The sequence below is a fragment of the Miniopterus schreibersii genome, assembly GCF_964146895.1.
Source record: "Miniopterus schreibersii genome assembly, chromosome: 12".
Taxonomy (NCBI): Eukaryota; Metazoa; Chordata; class Mammalia; order Chiroptera; family Miniopteridae; genus Miniopterus; species Miniopterus schreibersii.
This window is the reverse complement of record NC_138112.1, coordinates 36,041,678-36,062,867: the sequence shown is the minus strand read 5'-3', so window position 1 is coordinate 36,062,867 and position 21,190 is coordinate 36,041,678. Positions and strand designations below refer to the sequence as shown.

Sequence of the window (21,190 nt, the reverse complement as noted above, 5' to 3'; positions counted from 1 at the left end):
TGCAAAGCTTCAGCGTCCCTGAAAACCTCAGTCAGGCTGCAGGACGGTCGCCGCCAGCCCCTCCCCGCGCAGCACCCGAGCAGATGCGCCGACCTGGCCGCAGCATCGCCCGGAGGCAGCGTCCGGAGCCCGTGGCTGGATTGACAGGACGGGACGGGGCGGGGCGGTTCCGGAGTCTGTCCAGACTCCGTCCAGAGTCCGTCCGTCTCCTCCTGACTGAGCCTGGGTGGGAACTAAGCCCGACGGGCGGGGCCCCCTGGCACGTGGGTCCCTGCGGCAGCGGCGGGGCGCCGGCGCCGGCACCCGGGAGCGGTGGCCGCCGCGCAGCCCGCGGACGAGCCCCGGCGGAGGTGAGGGGCGGGCACCTGGGGGGCCGGAGGCGGGGAGAGGTCGGCGGGTGCGGCCCGGGCGCGGCGGGGGACTGGGCGCCGGGAAAGCGGAGCCGCGCGCGTTGGGCTGGCCGAGGGCGGCACGGCTGCGAGCCGGCGTGAGCGCTCCGCGGGTCGAACTCTGTCTCCACCGGCGGCCTGATCTCGGGGGGTGTGGACGGATAGCCCGGTGAGTGTGTGTCCGCGTATTTGGGAGAGGCTGTGTGTGGGGGGTGAGCGCGTGCGCCCCTGCGGTGTCAATAGCTGAACTTGTAGAACTTGTTTGTGTGTGCGTGTGTGTGTGTGAGTGTGTGAGAGTGTGTGAGAGTGTGTGTGTGTGTGAGAGAGTGAGAGAGAGAGAGAGAGAGAGAGAGAGAGAGAGAGAGAGGAGTGCACGCGCCCTGGAGTGGTCGCCCCAGCGGCGGCGGGAGACCCGCGAACCCCTAGAGGCCGGCTCATTCCCTGGGCGCTCTGGAGGTGGGGGAGCGGGTTGGGACAGTGGCCTGGAAGGACAGTTAAGCCTCTGTCAGGGGACTTTTAATCTGTCAGGTGCTGTAGGAAGGGTCAGCCTGGAAAAAAGCAGCGCCCTCCCTCCACTCCCCAACCAGGGCTGCAGGTCTAGGACCCCTGCTGTGGACCAGCACTGCCAGTTTGGGACTTGTGCAGCTGGTGGCAGCTGTTCCTTTCTGCATGATATCCTTGGTGTCCCTGAGCTCACAGCCTTAGGTGCCTGGTTTGTTTTGGATCTAGGCTGGAATAATGGGGAGCTTCTGATTGTCGGTGTGAGGCCCCAGTAAAGCCTCAGTTATCTCAATGGGTAGGAATGGTTGGGAAGGAAAATCAGAGATCTATATTCCAGTCGGGCCTTGGCCACTGTGTGACCCTGGGCAAGGCACATCCCTTCTCTGAGCCTCATGGCCTCAGCTGTGAAAGGGAAATAACAGTGATGTGGAACTTGGGCTCTTGAGGAGCTGATGTGTGGGTCCTGTTTCGCACCAATGTCTTCTAGAACAGGCTTGGGGCTGGGGGTGGGGGTGGGATCAGTCCCTTGAGGGAACTTTCTGAAACCCAAATCCCAACTGTTCTCTCTGGGCTAAACTTTCACGGGACTTCCACAGGACCCAGCCCGAACCCCTCAGCCTGGGACTCAAGGCCTCCAATAACTGTTCCTTGCCAGCCTCTCTAGCCCCTCTCCCACCTGACTCTTCACCGGCTAGTAACTGCATGGTCTGCTGCACACATTGGGCAGTTTCTTGCCTCTGGATCATTGCGTATTGTATGCTCACTGCTTCAAATGCCCTCTTACTCTCATCTTCCTCAGTTGGGCCCATCTCAGATGTCTCCTCCTCTGGGAAGCCTTCCTTGATCTCTAGCTGGGTTGGGTTCTTCTGGGATCTTGCAGTTCCAGTGCTGACAGCCTTGCTCCCACTTGTACTGTCACGGCCTCTGTCTGTCTCCTTTCCAATTCCCAGGTCTGAGGCACCATGGAGGCCAGGAACTAGGGCTTATTTCTGTGTTGCCAGTGCCCTGCACAGGGCTGAGCTGAACTGAGAGAGCAACAGCAGCACCTATCCCCTGCCCCCTGGCCCCAACTTCCCCAATGAAGGCCTGTCTACAGTAGAGTTCCACGTCATTATAAAGAAGGGGAAACCAGAATCAGGTCATTAAAGTGGGTGGCACAGGTTGTCAGAACTGTGTGTCCTGGGGCACTAGAGGACCCAGAGTATGCAGACTGAAAACTTGAATTTCATCCTGAAGGCAATAGAGAGCCATGGAAGGTTTGTGAACAGGGGGAGATTCATGGTCAGAACACCATTTCAAAAAGCTTTCTCTGGCTTCAGGGTGGAGAATGGATTGAGTAGTGCTAAATGCATGGAGGTCAGGGCATTTGTGAGATTGATACCAGAACCATCCAGGTGTTGTTTAAACTCTGAGCCCTTGCCCCCTTGTTTAAACACTTCCCTGACCCTTCAGATGCTTCTGCTGAGGAATTTGGGAACACTTAGGACTCTTCCTCTCTCTTAGGGAGCCAGGGAACAAGTGATTTATCTCATCCCAGCTCTGCCTCCAACGTGCTGAGCGACCTTGGGGCAGTTCCTACCTTGCCAGCTTCTAAAGGGAGGCTGGAGTCAGTAAGGTCTTGTACTGAGAGTTTGTGTATGGGGAGGCCTTGGCATGGATGACTTGTCACTTTTCTCTTCTTCCTGCCTTGGGCTGTTCTGGGGCCAGGTGGGTTGGAGGATCATAATGGGAGACCCTCATAAATAGCTGCCAAGCTTGGGCTGCAGAGTGAGGCTATGGCCCTTCCATGACTGTCCTCCTGCCCAGGATACATGGGGCTCTGAGGCTTCTGGATCTCCCAAACACCAGCTAAAAGAGTGTGAGAACATCACCAAGGCCTCATAGGCAACCCTTTGGGTGCTTTGATTTGTCTTCTTTCCTAGCTGTCGCCCCTAGAGAGGCCACTGTGCCCCTCCAGGTGTTGGTTTTGTGATCTGTTAATTGAGCATCATGATCCTTACTCTTCAAATGCTAGGTTGCTATGAGGATTCTTAAGATAGTGGTCAAGAAAGGGCTTTGTAAGCTGTAAAGTTCAATGCACAGGGAAGAAGTGTGATGCTCATAGACTTAAATGCATTTTGAAGACAATAACAGAAAATGGGTGCAATAGCAAGGGATCATGCTGGTTTGGGGAATTTTAACTGTTGACTGCCTTCCTCTGCCTGTGCCTCCTCTGCTTACTAGTAGCAATTTATAAATGTCCCTCCGCCAACCCTGTAGAGAGGAATTATTACCCCCATTTTGCAGATGAAGAAATAGAAGCTCAGGAAACAAGGTCACAAATCCAAGGTAAAAGCTGGGGCTCCTGCCTACCTGCCGTAGGTTATACCTCTCCATTCAAGACAGAAGCCCCATCTAGATGCAGCCTGGTCCTCTGGCTTTCAGGCTGAATCCTGCCCTGAGAACCTGTCTTTATGTCTTGCTGTGGCCTGATTACCCAACTGCTGATAGTATAATGCCCATTCAGGCCTTCCCACAGGACTAGGGGAACCTTGTTGATCTGGTGAGAAGAGGTAGAGGTGCCCCTAATGAAATCTTTCCTCTCCCTGAACTGCCTTCTGTGGACCTGTCTGGCGTACCCTTTGGCCCACACTTTCTTCTTGGGCTGCCTGTGTGTTCTCAGGCCTGGCCGCCCCAGCCATTCAAGCCTGATGGTGAGGAGGCTGGCTGTGGGGCTCATCCTGACCTCTGTACCCAGCCTAGAGGTCAGTTGCAGGACTTGGCCAGGCCAGGCCAGGCCTGCTTTCTCTGTGTGTCCACATCACCCAACACAGGTTGCGCTAAAAGAGAGGCCAGTGAGTGTTTGGGAAATGAATGACCAGGTGAAAGTGGGAGTGTAGTGAAAGAGGAGGGCCTTGCTCCATGGAGAGCTACAGTTGGTTCTTGAGCAGAGGAGTTCCTCCACTCCCCTGCCACACCATATCTTAGCCCTGAGTCATTTCTGGTTCAGGATGAGTAACTAGATGCCCTGCTGGGAGAGTAGGCAGCCTGGTCTCTCTTGGACAACTACTTCCTCCTTGGCCCTCTATCCTGGTGCTCTATCACTGTTATTGTAGTGACTGTCTGGGCACTGGAGCCTGGGAGAAAGGCCTCCCTCAGACTTCTGGGGCCCACATGACTCTCCCCTCTCCCCCTGCCTTAGGGGAGGCTCCCCTGTCCTATCCACCTTCCATGTAGCACTATCTTTCAAAAGTCAATTCTGACCATGCCCTTCCCTGCTGAAGCCCTGCCATGGTACCCCATTGTCCTCAGGATAGAGGCCAAGTTCCTCAGCATTCTATGTGAGTCCTGCAGCACACCCCCTTCACACACACACACACACACACACACACACACACACATTCTGTGCCACCTAACCCTCCACTGCAGCCTCACATGACCCCTGGCTTTATGCAGACCATCCACACTGTCACACCACTGAGTCTTTGTACCTGCTCCTCCTGCCTCCATTGCTCTCCTACCTCTGTGTCCACCTAACAAACTCCTAATCATCTATCAAGTCCCAACTCAAATGACCCCTCCTCTGCGAAACCCTTCCTGACCATCTCACCAGGCTGGTTAGGGGTTACTCTGAGCTCCGTGGCCCCTGGGCTTCCTTTGGTCATGAGTGGATCACCCAAGTAGACTTGATCCATGCCTGTGGCTTTCTCCCCATTCAGACTGGAGCTCTTCGAGGGCCTGTCTGGATTTATAGGGTCCCTCTGAGGTCAGGCACATGGGGGCACTGGCAGGTGTTTGCTGAGACTTTGTGGCTCCTGGGAAAGTGACTTATGATTATGTTATTCTGAGAGTCCAGACACCTCTGGTTCTGAGACTCAAAACCAAAGGCTATCAGAAGCAAGGAGTAACAGAATTAAAGAAACATTTAGCATTCACTCCCAGAACCGGAGACTTTTGGAATTGGACTATAAGAACCAATGAAGTCAGAATCCTGGAAGCACTCAGAATGAGAGAGTCTCAGAATCACACTCACTTGTATCCTGATCTGCAGCTCTGTCCCTTTTTCTACCTTGGGTTCTCCATTCTCCCTCTTTCCTTCCAAGCTGGACCCTTTCTGCTTCTCTTCACACTTGATCACAGCCCCTTCCAGGGACCTTCTCTGACTGCTCTGACCATGGCCCCTCTGCTGGGCCACCCAGGAGGGCCCCCTGGTGGGAAGTGTTTCAGTGTCTCTTTGCCATGACGGGTAGATGTAGCCCCCACTTCAGGACAGTGCATGATTTGCTAGCCCCATGGAGCACCCACCTGTTCCCCTATCTTACTCATTCTTCATTAGCGAGCTTGTGTAGCGGTTACTCTCCCCAGCTGACTAGTGAAGAATCCAAGCTCAGAGAGGGGAACCAATTTGACCAAGATTGCACAGCATGGGCAGTTCCAAGTTGGAGCCAGAACCCAGGGTTCCTGTGTCTTGAGTCTGGCTGGAGGCATCTGGATTGTGATGGGTTGATGTGGAGTCCAGGGCCTTGTGATTCTGAACTGGTTCTGTTTAGCAGTGCATCTCTATAGCCCTGGGCTGGGTGGGGCTGGGTGGGGCTGGGTGGGGCTGGGTGGGGCTGGGCTGGACCATGCAGGGTCAGGGGTAGGACAGGTGGTTTGGAGCCCTGCCCTGGGGTGAGGGTGGAGTTGCTAAACCCCACACTGAAAATACTGGAATTAGAACACCAGACTTTGAGTAAGCCCTTCCTCTTAAGGACTGTCAGTTGCCTGATCTATAAGGTGGGAGGACCAGTCTGGCTGACCTGAGACCCACACACTCAGAGCTTCTGAGCTCAACCCCAAAATGTGCCTTCCACAGCCAGGGTCTTGGGGGCTCCCAAATGGGACAGTGCCTCCAGAAGGGGCTGCAGAGCACAAGGGCTTCCTGGGGGAGGTTGCTGAGGCTTTACACTGTAATGGCACCTGTAGATAACATCTGAGGTTACCCCTCAGCTATTTCCCAAGATGAGCCCAGTGCTTGCAGTGCAGAAAGCACTCCAGGCAAGGCTAAGTGCCCACTGGCTTTCAGCTCTGTGGACGACATTTGGGAGGAGTCAGAGAATGACTTCCAAGATCTTCCCTGTCTTTTAACCCAGCCTTGTCCTCTCTTCTCCCCTCGATCCACAGGGATGACTGACAGTTCCCCAAATATACTGTGTGACTTCTTGCCCTGGTTTTTGCTAACTCTGCTTTTCTTCTCTCTTCACTCACCTGACCCCTTCCAAAATACAGGTCAGGTGTCCTCTCCTCCAGGAAGCCTTCCTTGACCACCTTCCCATTCCCATTAGGGGTCTTTTTGTCTGCTTCAGCCCTGTTGCTCCTGTTTCCTTCAGCCCTGACCACCCTGAGTTATCATTACCTATTTCTTCTCCCACGTGTTATCTCCCCCCCCCCCCCGCCTTCCTTGCCAACCTTGATAGTGACCCACCTTGGAATCTCCAAGTACCCTGTTCAGGGACTGGCATAGATATGATAACCTCTGTAAAAGGGTGAATGAGTGAAAAAACGTGGTGGGGTCTGGTTCCTGCTAGGGGTCCCTGGACTCCCCTCCCTTCTGAGAATGGCCTTCAGTGTGGGAAACTTGATCTGTGGTCAGTCTGGCTGTAACCTTGCTACTGTGCCTCAAATTCCTATGGGTTTCCTGCCCTTCTTGTCTTCCTAAGATACTGTTCTTGGATTGAAAGGGAATTGAGACTTAGGTTGTGGAGAGGAGACTTGTCCGGTTCCCACAGCTGAGAATGACAGAACTGGAATTTTCTACCTGCCCGGTGCCCTCCCCTGCTCCTCAATGCTGTTCCCGGTCTAGGTCTTCTGTTTCCCATCACAGCAGAAGCAAGCAGCAGGGGTCACAATCCCCTTCCAGGCTGGACAGACCAGCTAGGTGGGCGGGTAAGTGGGTACATTCCAGAGACACCCTAGTGGAGGAGCTGGAATGTCTTCTAACCACCCTGGAAATTCCTCAGCTGGCCTGGGAACTGCCCAGCCCTGCCTCCTGACTTTGGGCTCACTGGCCTGGGACACAGGGTGGGGTAGAGGCAGAGCCAAGTCAGTGGGGCAGGTATTCTGCATGTTTGGCTTGGCTCTACCCTTTCTGGCCTTAGTTGTTGTTTTTTTACCTGTGAGATGGGTACAGTGACCATCATGGCTACTTCACACCTGAAAGGTATCAGGAAGAGTAGATCCTGGGCCCTGCCTGTAGGGCATTCCCTGTGGCAGAGAACTGGCCAGAAAAGCAGAGCCATGGGGCTCAAAGAGCTTCCTGGAGGAGAGGATCCAGGCTTTGGAGGGAAGGAGGGAGTGGTCAGGGACACAGCTCTGCCATTTTCTAGCTTTGTGACTCTGGGGAGGTCATTTTGCTTCCCTAATCTTCTGAGAATTAAATGAGAAGGGATCTGTGAAGCCACCAAACATGGAACTTGGCACAGAGAAAACATTCAACTCTTGTTATGATATTGCTGTTAGAAAATAAGGGACAGTGTTTCTGAGCAAAGATAGACCATGAGACTGCCTTTGCTATGCTTAACACAGGAAGATGAGAATGAGGCAAAGAGGGTGGGTTGTCTGGAGGGGTGGCAGGGACCAGTTGGGGCCTGGAGTGTCTGGCTCTGGAGATTGGACATAGCCTGAGGGCAATAGGGAGCCATGGGAGGGTTTGGAGCTCCATAGTATATGGTCAGATTCATGTTTTAAGAAGACCTGTGACTGCTATACAAAAGATGGACAGGAGGGCAGGAGTAGAGGCAAGGAGACCAGTGAGGGGATTGGGGTAATGTGGAGGAGCAACACAGGCCGAAGGCCGTGAGATGGAGAAAAGGGCCATCTCTGAGCCATTTCACTGGTTGAACTGACAGGACCTGGTGAGTAATGGTTTTCACATGGGTGGGGCAGAGAGAGGTTGTCAAGGACATATTGGAAGTTTGAAACCTGAAAGGGTGGAGACCCTTCTCAGAAACTGGAGGATGGTTTTGAGGAAGAGCTGTGTTCCATCCACCTTAGTCTGTTGAGCGAAGGCATCTCCTAAGGACAAGACAGGGTGTGACCCCGGGTGGAGTGGGGTGAAAAGGTAAAGTTTTTTCACCTTGTCACTAGACTCTAGAGCAGCCTGACACATAGCTACCAGCCCACTGGCCCAGGTCAGCCTGAGGCTCCTGGGGCACGTTGCACTAGGAAAGCAGTGCCTGGGGTTATTTCCCAGTGCCTTTATTTCAGTCCTATTCCCACAGCCACCCATTTCCTCTCTCCACTTTCCCCACTATTGCGTGGCACTCCCACCTGGGGACCTGGCCTCTGCTATATCAGACCCCATTCCTCCACTGTAGAGAAATGAAGGAGATGGAAAAAGGATGCTCTTTTTCCCCTGTGATGTGTCTGAGCTTCTGGTGGATGCTAGCACCTGTCCACAAAGAGGGGTCCCTTCTAGGTAACCATGCCCTCCTGAAGCCCTGTGCCCGGTGTGTGTGAGGGGTTCCCAGGCAAGACCAAAACCAGGGCCAGAGCCCAGAAGGCCTGGCTTCTGATCTTGCCTGTGTCTCTGACTTACTGTGAGACCTTGGGCCTCAGTTACTTCCTCTGTCAAATGGGAGTTTGGCGCAGGTGGTTTCTAAAGGCCATTCCAGGCCCTGACTAGGACTGAGTGTGTGTGTGTACATCTCAGTGTGACTGTGTATGTCTCTGTGTAGCTGTGTATCTAGGTGTGTCCATGCCTATGTGTGTTCATGTGTGTTTACAATACCTGTGGAGGAATGACTAGGGGGAGAAGGGGTATTCCAGATAGAGACCCAGCTTGAGCAAAACTGTGTTGGCTGATACTGTCAAGTGTATACGGGGCAAGAAGGGTATTGGCTGTTTTCTGTTGTGGGGCTGAAGCACAGAATCAAAACCAAGACAAGGGACACTGGAGGTTCAACTCAGCTCTGCAGGGTATGGGGAGACCTTTCCCTCCTATGAAAGGGGGCTCCTGGGGAAGGAAGCTGGGAACAATCATCCCCAAAGCGTGTGAGCTGAGGATAGAAGGCTGGTGGACAGAGGACACCCCTCCTGTGACCAGCACAGCAGGTCACCTCTCTACCTCTTTCAGGACAAGGTTGGAGCAGAGAAGGTGGCCCCAGGAGGGCTCGTCCTGGCTGACTTCCCATGACCAAGAACCCACAACATCTCCACCTCTCTGTGTCTCAGGAGCCCACAGTACTGCCTACCCTGAGAAATGCTGGAAGCTGGGTGTGGCCCCAGGCGGGGGACCTGTTTTTCCTGTTTCCTGCAGAGTTCCCTGCAGCCCTGTCCAAGTTTGTGCATTCATGAGTGAGGAATCTGAGTGGGCACTGAGCATCCTGACAGAGAGCAGGGGCTGGTCAGGTAAGAACGTGTGAGGGCGGGAGCCACTGGCTGGGAGGCTGGGAGGCTGGGGCAGGTGTGTGCATGTGTGTGTTACGGGGGTAGATCAAGGGGATCCCTGCCCTGCTCCCTCACCCCAGGCTCTGATGAATTCAGACTCTGGAGCCAGAAAGCCCTGGACGCCAAGCCCAATTTTTCCAATTCCTGGCAATGTGACCTTGGACAAATAGCTTGACCTCTATGGCAGTATCTACTGAGGGATGAGGGTAGGGAATGAAATAAAGATGCTGTGTGGAAGCTGCTCAGCCCAGGCTTGGGGCCCTACAAAGTGAGGGGGTGGAGCTCCAAGATCAGGAGCTCCTGACCCAGACTGACCCATGATCTGAGCCAGCAATGGGTGAAATGTAGCTAGCTCAGACAGCTGACCCATCTCCAGAATACCTGGGTCCAGTTACCCCTCCCTCTGTCCAGAGAAGGGCAAGGTCTTCTCTGCACTTCTTGAAAGAGAGACAGTCCAGGGACCTGTGTAGGGCAGGAGCAGGCCTCAGGTGGGCTCTGGCCCAGAAGAACTGGGGTGATTCCTGGCCACCTAGGGTGAGCAGCTGAGAAATCTTTAAGTGTCATTGTCCTCTGGGAGGCTCTCAGAGGAATAAGGGAAAGAAGAGTCACCGTCATAAAGCTCAGCCTCCTCTGGGCTCCCATGGCCTTTTGTGCTTGTTTCACTCATTCATTCATTCATTCATTCACTCATTCATTCATTCTCTCATTTATGTTATACCTGCTTTAAATCACTCCTCTTGCTGGATGATAGAGAAAAGAATCAGATAGACCCTGTCCTCTGGGAGCACCTGGAATGTGTTGGGGTAGGGGGTGGATGGACAAATTACTAACAGGGTATGCGGAATATCTGGGTGGGGGGTGTTAGGAGGAGAGCTTCAGAGGTGAGATGACATTTGAAAAGAGCCTTGAGGGATGGGCAGGATGGAGTGCAGTGTGGGTGGGTTCTGGAAAGGCTTTCTAGGCAGAGAGAACAGCAGGCACAAAGGCAAGGAAGCCTGGTAGGGCACACAGCTCCTAGCTCCCTCCAGACTAGGAGCTCTTCAAGGCAGGGCCAGTCTGAATTGGGCATAGAGGGGCTGGTGAGTGGTGTTAGACAAAGTGAGGCAGGAGCCTGTCTCAAGGGAGCAGGGAGTGAGGCCCCAAGGACATCAGAGGTCAGAAAAGGCAGAAGAAAGGGCTGGGGACTTGGCTGTCTCCATAGGCAGGGCCCGAGGAGTAGGGAAAGATGTAATCCCAGGTCGGTGAGCCAGCCTGTGGAAGGAGAGGGTGGGCAGAGTCAGTCTGGATGGGGGCCATGGCTATGGAATCCCCAGCTGGCCTAGGAGGGTGGAGGCCAGGATGTCTTAAAGCAGGTGGAAAGGGCATCTCTCTAGGTTCAATGGAGACTTAAGGAAGTCTCCACCCCCCTCGTTAGTGTCAGAGATTCCACCACTAGTGATTAGCAAGAGCACTGTGCAGAGCAATGGGATGTTGGCCCAACTCGAGGAGACACCTGCCAGACCTCAGCACTGGGGCAGGAGCTAAAGCAGCAGCACAGAGATGGGACTGGGTGTCATGGAGGGGGCCATGCTCCCTATCTCCAGTGGGGAAGAGGGCCTCATGAGGGAAGTTTTATGGCCGCAGTTTTCCAAGGCCAGGGAATTCAGCTCATGAGAGCTCTGGGTCTCAGGAGGGCAGGAAATGCCTGATGTCACTGAGGTTCTGGGTCAGAGCTGGACACCCCAAGCTGGTGGCCCCCCTACAGATCCTCAGTCTCATCCTTGAGCCTCCACACTCCTCCTGCAGCTTCTGCAAGCCAGCAACTACCAGAACACCTCCCAAAGTGTCAGATCTGATGGCCTCAGCCTTGGCCCATCCCCACATCCCACCATACCCCCTCAGGGCACCCCATACTTACCATGTCTAACACTGGATTCCTCCTTTCCCCAGCCTGCTCCTCCCAACCCCTGAGCCAGGCCCTTGTCTGCTTCTCTCTCCTGCCCTCCTCCACCCAGACTCCCTCTGGGCCAGTCTCTCCAGCCTTCCTCCCAAACAACTCTCAGATCGCTCCCCTCTGAGGTTCCCAGGCCTGGCCCCAGCTATGGGCTCAGGATCGCTCCCCTGGCCCATCACACTCACCTACCTGCTCCACAGCCTTCAGTCAAAGCCTGTCACTCCTCCACCAGTGGCCTGAGAGCACGTCTCAAAGATTTCAAGAAAAGGACATACTGAGCTGAGCCTTGAAGCTTATAACATCACAGCATACCTACTGTGTGTCAGGCACTGCCCCAAACATTTTACACAGATCACTCACTTAACCTTCACAGCAGTTCTATGATATAGGTTCCAATAATCACCTCATTTTACAGAAGAGGAAATAGGTTTGGCTCCAGAAGCCAAGTTCTTTGTAATCACTGGGGCTTGCTGAGTGAACCAAGGCTGGGAGGGGAAAAGTGAAACTGCAGGTCATTTATACAGAGGATGGTTGGCGCTAGTGAGGTTGGCAGGGGCTTTCTCCTTACAGCAGTCATGGAGGGTTTCAAGTAGGAGGATGACTTTGTCTTTTACAAAGACCCCTCTGGACTGGGGGAGGACGGGGGCTGGAGGCAGAGAGGCTGATGCAGTGACTCCAACAGCAAGGGTGGAGGTGACACTGGGCTGCTTGGCGCAGGGGTGGGAACAGGAAATGCTTTAATGCCAGGTCCTGAGCCCTAGCCCCGGGCTAAGAGGGATCCCAGCAGTTTGGCCCTGCCAGAGCTCCTCCATAACCGCTCCCTCTCCACTTGGTGCCACATAAGCTTCCCCCTGCCTCCTCACCCTGGATCTGCCTTAGCTCCTTGGGGAGGAACCTGTGACCATGAGAGGGCGGTCACGAGTATAGGCTCCCTTCCTCCTGGTTACTCCTTTGCTGACAACAGGAGACAGAGAATATCTAGGGTGAGGGGTGGAGTACTGGGAAAGAAGGGAAACTGAGGCACCTTTGTGTCCCTCAGTCCCCTTAATCTCAACTTCAAAGGCCTTGAACTGCGAGGCCAGGCTGGGCATGAAGCTTAGGGTCTAAAGGAGTGGATATCACTGGTCCTACAGAATCCCCAAATCCCAGGACCCCAGCTTCCAAAATTAAGGGAATTATACACCTCCAGATTCTCAAGGGAGGGAAGACTCACACTTCATCTGCCCTCTGTGTCCTCCCAGGCACACTCACACACAGGATATGAGCCTTACTGAAGATTCTGCTTGCACATCCTCATAAGCAGCGAGTTCACTGTCTCCCTCCAATAGAACCTTCTATTGTGGGACAGACCTGGATAGGAATTGTAGCCTGTCCCCAGCTATGTGACCTTGGCCAAAGTATTTGAATGATCTGTGTCTCAGCCTTTTTATCGGGCATGATAACCTGGCTCCCAGAAGCATGTTGTAAGGGTGGAATGAAGGGACACTTATAAAGCACAAAGCACACATCGTAGTAGGGTTTGAAAATGTCAGCTCCCCCTGCCCATTCACACTGTTAGAAAGTTATTTTTTGTGTTTGTCCTAAACCTGCCCACCAGAGACTCATGCTAGGATTTCTAGCCTGTCTTCTGGGATCTTCGGGCACATCTTTGCCCTCCAGACTGGGATATCTGTCTCCTGCTTCCCAGCTGAGAGACAGCTCTTATTGGTCACATTGGTGGGGGTGGGGAGAGGAGGAAGGTGGACAACTTGTTCTCCAGGTGCTCACTGGGTAGTCAGGCCCTGTGGGTGTGTTATATGTCCACTATGGATAAGGTAGGGGAACCTTAAGATAGTGATGGTGTGGAAGAAAAGCTAAGTAGGCCTGCAGGAAGCTAAATTTGACCCACAAGTGAAATCCTCAGCTGTTCCTACTCCCACCTCCACCCCAGACTTCTCTGGAATTTTCAGGAGGGACATTGTCCCATCTGGTAGCCTCACAGGCCAGCAAGCAGCACTGCTGTGTACAGATGCAGAAAGTGCCAGAACATAAAAGCATCTAAAAAATATTTGCTGAGCGAATGAATGAGTGACTGAAGAGGGAGACCCTTGGAAATACTTCCTCAATACCAAAATGCCAGGCACAGGGCCAGAGCCTCCTTAGGGAGCTGAAGAATGAACTTAAGGAAAGAATATTCTAATGCCTCCAGGAAGGTATGGGCTGCCCATTGGCCAGGAATGCTTCAGAAGGCAGTGGGCACTGGGTGTGAGGTGGAGCCCATCCGCCTCAAGGGCCCCTGCCCATGAATCTGAAATGATACCCTCTGGGATCCTCAGATTCTAGAGTTCAGAATCCCAGATCTAAAACTCTGTGTCCCTGAGGTTCTGGAGCAGAGTCTCCAAACTTTATATTTGTAAAAGGCCAGATGGTAAATATTTTAGATGCGGGACATATGGTCTTTGTCACAACTATTCAACTCTTTATAAACAGATGGGCACACAGTGTTCCAATAAAGCTTTATTTATAAAAACAGACCGGTGGGCTGGATTTGGCCTCTGTTCTAAAGTTTTAGAATTGTATGATTCTGATATTTATGGATCTCATGCATTCTCATGCATTTTTGAGGTTCCGGGGTTCTGAAATTCTGGGCCCTCTGGGTCCAGGGAGCCAGGTCACATGGCAACAAAGGCCTTGAACGTGGTTGGGCAGATCTTTTTTTTTTTTTTTTAATTTTTTAATGTCTTTATTGATTTCAGACAGAGAAAGGGAGAGGGAGAGAGAGAGAGAGAGAGAAACATCAGTGGTGAGAGAGTCATGACTGGCTGCCTCCTGCACGCCCCCTACTGGGGATTGAGCCTGCAACCCCGGCATGTGCCCTGACCAGAATTCGAACCTGGATCTCCTGGATCCTAGGTGGATGCTCAACCGCTGACCCACTCTGGCCGGGGGCAGATCTTACCCGAAGGAATCTGAGTAGAGCTTGGGGTCCCTCATGGACCTGGCCAGGTGGGTGCGCCAGGCCTCTCGGATGAGCCCCGGCCCAAGCCCTGACGGCTCTCCTCCCCACCCACCCCTTTTCCTTCAGGGCCATGGCCGCAGGCCTGGGCCTCTGGAACGGCACCAGCAACGACACCTGGGACGGGGACGAGCTGGGCTACAAGTGCCGCTTCAACGAGGACTTCAAGTACGTGCTGCTGCCCGTGTCCTACGGCGCGGTGTGCGTGCTCGCGCTGAGTCTGAACGTGGCGGTGCTCTACATCTTCCTGTGCCGCCTCAAGACGTGGAACGCGTCCACCACCTACATGTTCCACCTGGCCGTGTCCGACGCGCTGTACGCCGCCTCCCTGCCGCTGCTGGTCTACTACTACGCCCGCGGCGACCACTGGCCCTTCAGCACGGCGCTCTGCAAGCTGGTGCGCTTCCTCTTCTACACCAACCTCTACTGCAGCATCCTGTTCCTCACGTGCATCAGCGTGCACCGCTGCCTGGGCGTGCTGCGCCCGCTGCGCTCCCTGCGCTGGGGCCGCGCCCGCTACGCGCGCCGGGTGGCGGCCGGCGTGTGGGCGCTGGTGCTGGCCTGCCAGGCACCGGTGCTCTATTTCGTCACCACGAGCACCCGCGGGAACCGCATTACCTGCCACGACACCTCGGCCCCTAATCTCTTCAGCCACTTCTTGGTCTACATCTCGGTCATGCTGGGCCTGCTCTTCGCGGTGCCCTTCGCCACCATCCTGGTCTGCTACGTGCTCATGGCCCGGCGGCTGCTAAAGCCAGCCTACGGGACGGCGGGCGGCCTGCCGCGGGCCAAGCGCAAGTCGGTGCGCACCATCGCCGTGGTGCTGGCCGTCTTCGCCCTCTGCTTCCTGCCCTTCCACGTCACCCGCACCCTCTACTACTCCTTCCGCTCGCTGGACCTCAGCTGCCACACGCTCAACGCCATCAACATGGCTTACAAGATCACCCGGCCGCTGGCCAGCGCCAATAGTTGCCTGGACCCCGTGCTCTACTTCCTCGCTGGGCAGAGGCTCGTGCGCTTTGCCCGGGACTCCAAGCCACCCACAAATGCCACCCCTACGGCCCGGGCTGGCCGCAGGCTGGACCTGCGCAAGTTTCACAGAACTGACACCCAGACAGAAGACAGGTCGGCCAGCAGTGAGACCTACAGGCAGACGGAGTCCACGCTGCCTGGGGGTGGGAACACTAAGGACATCAGGCTATAAGACCTAAGCCCCTCCAGCCTTATATGGGGAAAACTGTAGGGACTATGACTTGTTCGAATGAGACGGTCTCCCCAGATACGGATCATCATGACTCATGCTGATGGTCAAGGGAGCCATGATCCCAACACTCTGTTTTTGGCAGGGGCTCAGGACACTCTCTGTGGTCCAGAGAGCTCAACAGTCCCCACAGCCCCATCACCATTTCTATGTGTCAGTTGGGGAATAGGTTTCAAGAATGGCAAGGGTTCAGGGCCAGTGCTTCTGCCGGCCTGACTCACCCACATTAATAGCTGGCTGTACCTGCCAAGGTACCTAGGCCAGAGGCCAGCTGAACCAAGTCAAATGGAGAAACAGGCCCAGAGAGGAAAGTGACTTACCAAGGTCACACAGAAGAGTCTGGGCCTGAGCTACTTGGGAGGGGTGGGGTCACAGGTTGTCTGGAGGACCCTGGTAAGCAGCCGAAGCTGAGCCAGAGCTTCCCGCAGTGGGTCTTGGGCAGGTCTGGGTGCCACAGTGGACTAAGCAATGAAGAGAACCCCCAGCCCCAGAGACAAACATCTAGAAACTGATTCATAAACCCCTCTGGAGGCTCCCATGGACTGGGAGCCAATTTGAGGTTGTAACTTATACTAAAAGTGTTGTTTGCTGACCTGTGCCTTGTTGTGTGGTTGGAGGATGGAGATGCGGCCTGAGAAGCTCTCACCAAGCACACTAGGTTTCTTTCTTCAATATGTTCTTGTCTGCCACCTGCCTTCCCACTATCTGCCTCAGCAGCAGTCTTCTCTCCACATCCCAGGTCATTCCCCACTTTAAAGCTAACTGGCTTTTATACCTCGCTCTGGTGGGCACAGAGATGAGTCAGGTGGGGTCCCAGTCTAGGACTTAATGGCAATGACTAGTCATGTACTGGTAAATATTGAACTATTTAACTGGCCCTCCAGGAAGGTGAGGGGAACACCTTATTTGTGGCATTGCCAATTGCCGTGGTGTGAACACTCCTACCATGACCAATTTCAGACTACCAATATGATGTCTCTGCTAAAGTCCTGAAAATATAACATTGGCTCTTACAAACAGTACAAGTTGCTCCAGCACATCACTGGATAATTTTGAATGGTTGGGGCTGTGGACCAGGGAGTCAGGGAAGGCTCCCCGGAGTAGAGGGACTCCCAAGCTACAGCTTCTGGGGAAAGCAGTTCATCAGAGAACATCCAAGTGCAGGATTCATCCTGGGCAAAGACATGGGGGCAGGAAAGCAAGGTGTGCTGGAACTGGAAGCAAGCTGGGCAGCTGGTGTCCAGGCTCAAAGCAGGAATGAGGTGCGGGCTGGGTCACGGAGGCCAAGTCAGGACTCCCTCTTTGCCCTGATCATGAGGTTCCCTTTGCACTGAGAAGTGTGGCAGAGACTTACTCCTCTCCTATCCAGTCCTCTGCCTTCGGGAAAAATCCAGCTACATGGCATAATCGTGGGTGTTCACATTGGGTCAGGGCTTAGTGTGGGGGAGATGGGTCTCACCTGTGACAGGTCCGGGTCCAGCCAGGACCACTCTGGAAATTTGTGGATTGCAGCTGGACAGGGACCGCTAGCCTTTGGGTAGAGATAGGGCAAAGCTGACAGGCCTCACTCTCAACCTCAAGGATAAGGACCCACTCCCTCTCCCACTGGGGGAGCCTTGCCCTGTGAGCCCACTCTACCTGAGATAAGGTTCTTTCCTCACCCCACTTTCCCTGCCTTCTATGACTTCTCCACACTTCCCACTCCACCTTTGCAAAATGGGGCACCCCCAGGAGTTGCTCTGTTTAGAGCCTAGCTCCACAGCTCCTTCAGGACACAGGGACCCATCACAGCCATGACCCAAATGATTACTCTGCATGGCACAATGTGGGTGACCTGCCCAAAATAGAGTTAAATGCTTACCTCCCACATCCTATGTCTTATACTTCTGTTAATGTAACTTGAGTCCCGAAAACTTTTTTCATGACTACCTCTTTCAGGCTGTCCTTGAGCTTTTCCTGTAGGCTGGAGTCTGTCTCTTTCTTACTAGCTGCTGTCCAGACTAAAACCCATCCCATGCTATGCTGGCTAGGAAGGAGTATAAATGCTGGGTTCTAACTCCCTCAGCCCTTCTTAGACCCAGAGGCAGGGGTTATACATCATGAATTTAGGGACTCTTGAGAGTACATCAGTGGTTGGAGGTGGAGCTGTGGCCACCACAGGCCCAAGTTCCCCTAGACCCCATTCTTTTCATATCTGGAGACCCCAAAAACCCAGGGCCCCACAGTGTGTGGAGACAACACTATGGCCTAGCCCCATGAAGCCTTCCTTCACCTAGCTGCCTGCATATTTCTAAGGACACAGGCCCTAGGGGACAGGGGGTGGCTGACTCACTTGTAGCAGGCACTGGCTGGTGGGGGTGGGGAAAGGAGACTCTTAAGGGAATCAGGGACAGGCCCAGGATCCCACCTCAGGACCCCAGTTGAACTGCCTGGCCCCTCCATGTGGATATCTGGCCTGCTGCTCAGTGCCCAGGCCACCCTGGTGGGTGAGGTTTCTCACCCTGCTGCGTCGTGCTATTTTCAGCTAAAGTAAGAGCAAGATTTTCCACTCCCAGCCCCAGACCATTGTCCAGCAGTGACAGGGGAGACCTGCCTGCTCTCAAAATATCTCCTCTTACTCTCTGGACCTCCCTGTCCCCTCCCCACCTTCCCACCTCCTCACCCTGACATCACTTCCTGAGGCTGTTGACTCCTGAAGGCTGCTGTGAAAGAACACAGCCACCTGACAGGGAGGGACCCCAGGGATTATCCAGCCCAGCTGCAGACTCAAGGCCAGAGAGGGGCGGGGCCTTGCACAAGATCACTCAGGAGGTCAGCATGGCGCCTGGACATATGCCAAGGGCTCAGGCTGCCCCTGCTGCTCTGCTTCCTTTACTGCAGGTCGGTGCCTCTGTGGGAATCCTGTTGTCATCTTCACCGCCCCAAGTGGACAGAGCCGCAGCTGAGGCCAGGAACATGGGGCAGGGGGGTGGGGGAAGATTAGGGTGGGGGGAATAAGCGCCTACTGACTTGCCTGCAGCAGCTGTTCTCAATGAGCTCTTTGCAACCAGGGCAGGGGCCCTGGCACAGAGGGGTCTCTGCCCTGGGTAGCAGGTATCCTAGGGCCCAGAAGGGAGGGGGAGTTCCAGAAGATATTACCACTCTCACCCTCCAAGTCTAAGAAAGGCCCTGAACAACATACTTCCCAGACACAGTTTGCACAGTTGACCCACTCATGTAGGTCACGGCAGATTTGGGCTGATCTGTTAAGAGTCAGGTGAGTGAGGAAGGGAACTCATATACTAATCCATCCCCCAGATACCGTGCTGGACCCTCTCACATCCATTATGTCATTTATTCTTCACCATAACCATGTGAAATAGATATTCTTATCCCCATTCAGCAGGCAAGGGGACAGGCCCTGAGAAGTGACAGCTTGCTCCAGGTTACACAGGCAGTTAAGTGAGTCAAGACTGAGCCCAGGTCCATCTGACACCCGGATTAGTTCCTTTCCAGTATCCCTGGCCACTCGAAACTCCTGTGGGGAAGAAGGGTCTGTATGTGATTAAGATGAGAGAGGCCATGTGGCGAGAATGGGGTTAAGAGCACAGATTCTATGCCCAGATCACCTGGGTTTGAGTGGGGTCTCCACTTCTTCCAGCTATGGTGCCTGGGGCAAATTACTAAATCTTGCAGTGCCTCTGTTTTCTCATTTCTAAAAGGAGGCACTACCTCTCATGTAGGTCATTGGGAGGCTTAGCTGAGTTAACACTCATGGAGCACTTAGAACAGTGCCTGGCACGTGGTAAACACGTACATGCCAGGCATTGTGCAAAGGGGATATGAAGGCGAACCAGCCAGACCCTGCTTTCAGGGAGTTGACATTATTTAATATGGAACCACATAAGAATAAGGGCTATGAAGGAAAGGATATTGTGTCCAGGCAGTGAGCACCATGGGTCCTCTGTGGCCAAGGCTTCCTGAGGGTGTAGGAGGAGGGGAGCAGGTCCATTCTGGAGTAAAGTGTGGGACTACCCTCTGCCCTACCTGACTTCCAGGCACACGGGCCTATGTGTTTACAGAACCTTGTCCAGGTGTCTGGCTGTGGGAGGGCAGCGGGGAGAGTGGACAGTGGGAGGAGATGGAGGATGCCCTTGATATCAAGCTTCTGGAGCCAGCCCCTTTGGGCTAGAGAGCTCCCGCCCACCCATGGAAGCAGATTTAGCCATTTCTCCCTGGCTAGTGGTGCCTGCCATGGGGTACCGCAGGCACTCCCTGGTTCAACCAAGATCCCGGAGACCCAGCGTGGGAGTACTGGACTGGAGCTGGGCCAAAGCAGGCAATGAATAGGTAGCTTTTGCTATGTGATCTGAGGCCACCTGCCTTCCATCTCTGGGCCACTCTCTGGAGAACTTGCCTCCCACATTCCGGTTCTCCCTACCTCAATTAGGGCATCAGCTACCTGGATCTTCATCAAAGGCACAACTAACAGCTGCTCCTCGAGGCATTCCCAAGACCCACTGAGCTCTCAGTTCTGAGAACTAGAGTGGGGGTAGTGGGTCTCTCATGCATCAAGTGACCAGAGAGGTAGAGTGACTCCATTGGCACCATACAGTGCCTTAGATGGAGCCAGTCCAATCTGATACTCCTGTCTCCTGTGGGGTGGAGGGTAGAGCTTGGCCAGGAGTGGCTGGGCTGCAGGGTAAGGAATCTAATACGATTGCCTTCCCAAGGGGAATTTGGTGGATGATAGGAGGTGGGGGAAGTGAGCCCCAGAAGTCAAACTCTCATCCTCCTCTGTCCTGTTGTACCATGTGACTTGGTGAATTCCTTCTCTGTGGGGCCTCAGTTTCTTCATCTGCAGTGGGGTTTGGCTCAGTCCAGTGATTCTTCCTCTAATAGGGGCTTCCTGGGCTTGCCTCTGTCTTGGATCCAGCTTAGCCAGGTGTTCAGTCTCAGCCCTATCCCGGCCTGAAACAATGGGCCAGGCCGGGCAAGTCACTCATCTGCCCCAAACCCAGTCCCCAGGGGCTCCACCCTAGACTATTTTCAGCCTTGGAGATGGAGTCAGAAAAGGATTTTCCACTCCCAGCACAATGGCTGCACTGGACCATTGTCCAGCAGTGATCAGGGGATACGCCTGCCCCGAAATACCTCCCCTGCCCCTATCCTCCGGGTCTTCCTGTTCTGCTCTTCACCTCCCCATCTTGACACAGCTTCCTGGGGCTGTTAACTCCTGAAACAGCACGTGAGTCTCCTGGGAGACATGACCACTTGGAGTCAGTTTTCTCTCCTGGCAGGGACCCCAGGGAGTTTTTGGCTGCTTAGAGGGACTGGAGGCCCAGAAAGGGCTGTGCCTTGCCCAAGGTCACATAGCGGTCAGCATGGAAACTAGATGTGAGGCTAGGGTGCTCTGGCTGCTTCTGCTGCTCGGCTGCCTTCATTAACACTAGTCTGTGCATCCTGGGAGTGAGAGCTCACTTTCAAGGCCTGGGGTGGGAGCATCCTGGGAAGAAGCCTGAATGACTTGAGAGGGATGGGTGGGTGTATCTTGAGTTCTGACGTTGGAGATCCCTATTCAGTCCTGTTTTTACCAACTATGGCTTTGGCTTGCACAGAACTCAGAGTTACAAAGTAGCCACTCTGGGGAAAGAAGGAGGTTGGGGAATACAAGGAAGCTGAGGCAGGAGGAGCAGGGTCATGGCCCAGTTCAGCCATCACCAGCT

General features: G+C 54.2%; 1 protein-coding gene across 4 annotated transcripts; it reads left to right on the top strand.

Moving 5' to 3' along the window:
• Positions 1-261: 261 nt before the first annotated feature.
• P2RY2 (purinergic receptor P2Y2) lies at positions 262-16,506 on the top strand. Of its 4 annotated transcripts, none has more exons than XM_081154374.1 (3): positions 262-350; positions 8,983-9,257; positions 14,294-16,500. In XM_081154374.1, the coding sequence occupies exon 3, from the start codon at positions 14,298-14,300 to the stop codon at positions 15,426-15,428; it is 1,131 nt and encodes a 376-aa protein (XP_081010500.1). In that variant the 5' UTR covers positions 262-350; positions 8,983-9,257; positions 14,294-14,297; the 3' UTR covers positions 15,429-16,500. The 4 variants fall into 4 exon arrangements, with proteins under 4 accessions (XP_081010500.1, XP_081010502.1, XP_081010501.1 ...); XM_081154376.1 differs by having other exon boundaries at positions 274-350; positions 9,081-9,257; positions 14,294-16,506; XM_081154375.1 differs by having other exon boundaries at positions 296-558; positions 14,294-16,506.
• The last annotated feature ends 4,684 nt before the right edge of the window (positions 16,507-21,190 follow it).

What these genes read in the sequence shown, in the direction of transcription:
- P2RY2 (XM_081154376.1), top strand. Translation starts at nt 14,298, where the DNA reads ATGGCCGCAGGCCTGGGCCTCTGGAACGGCACCAGCAACGACACCTGG.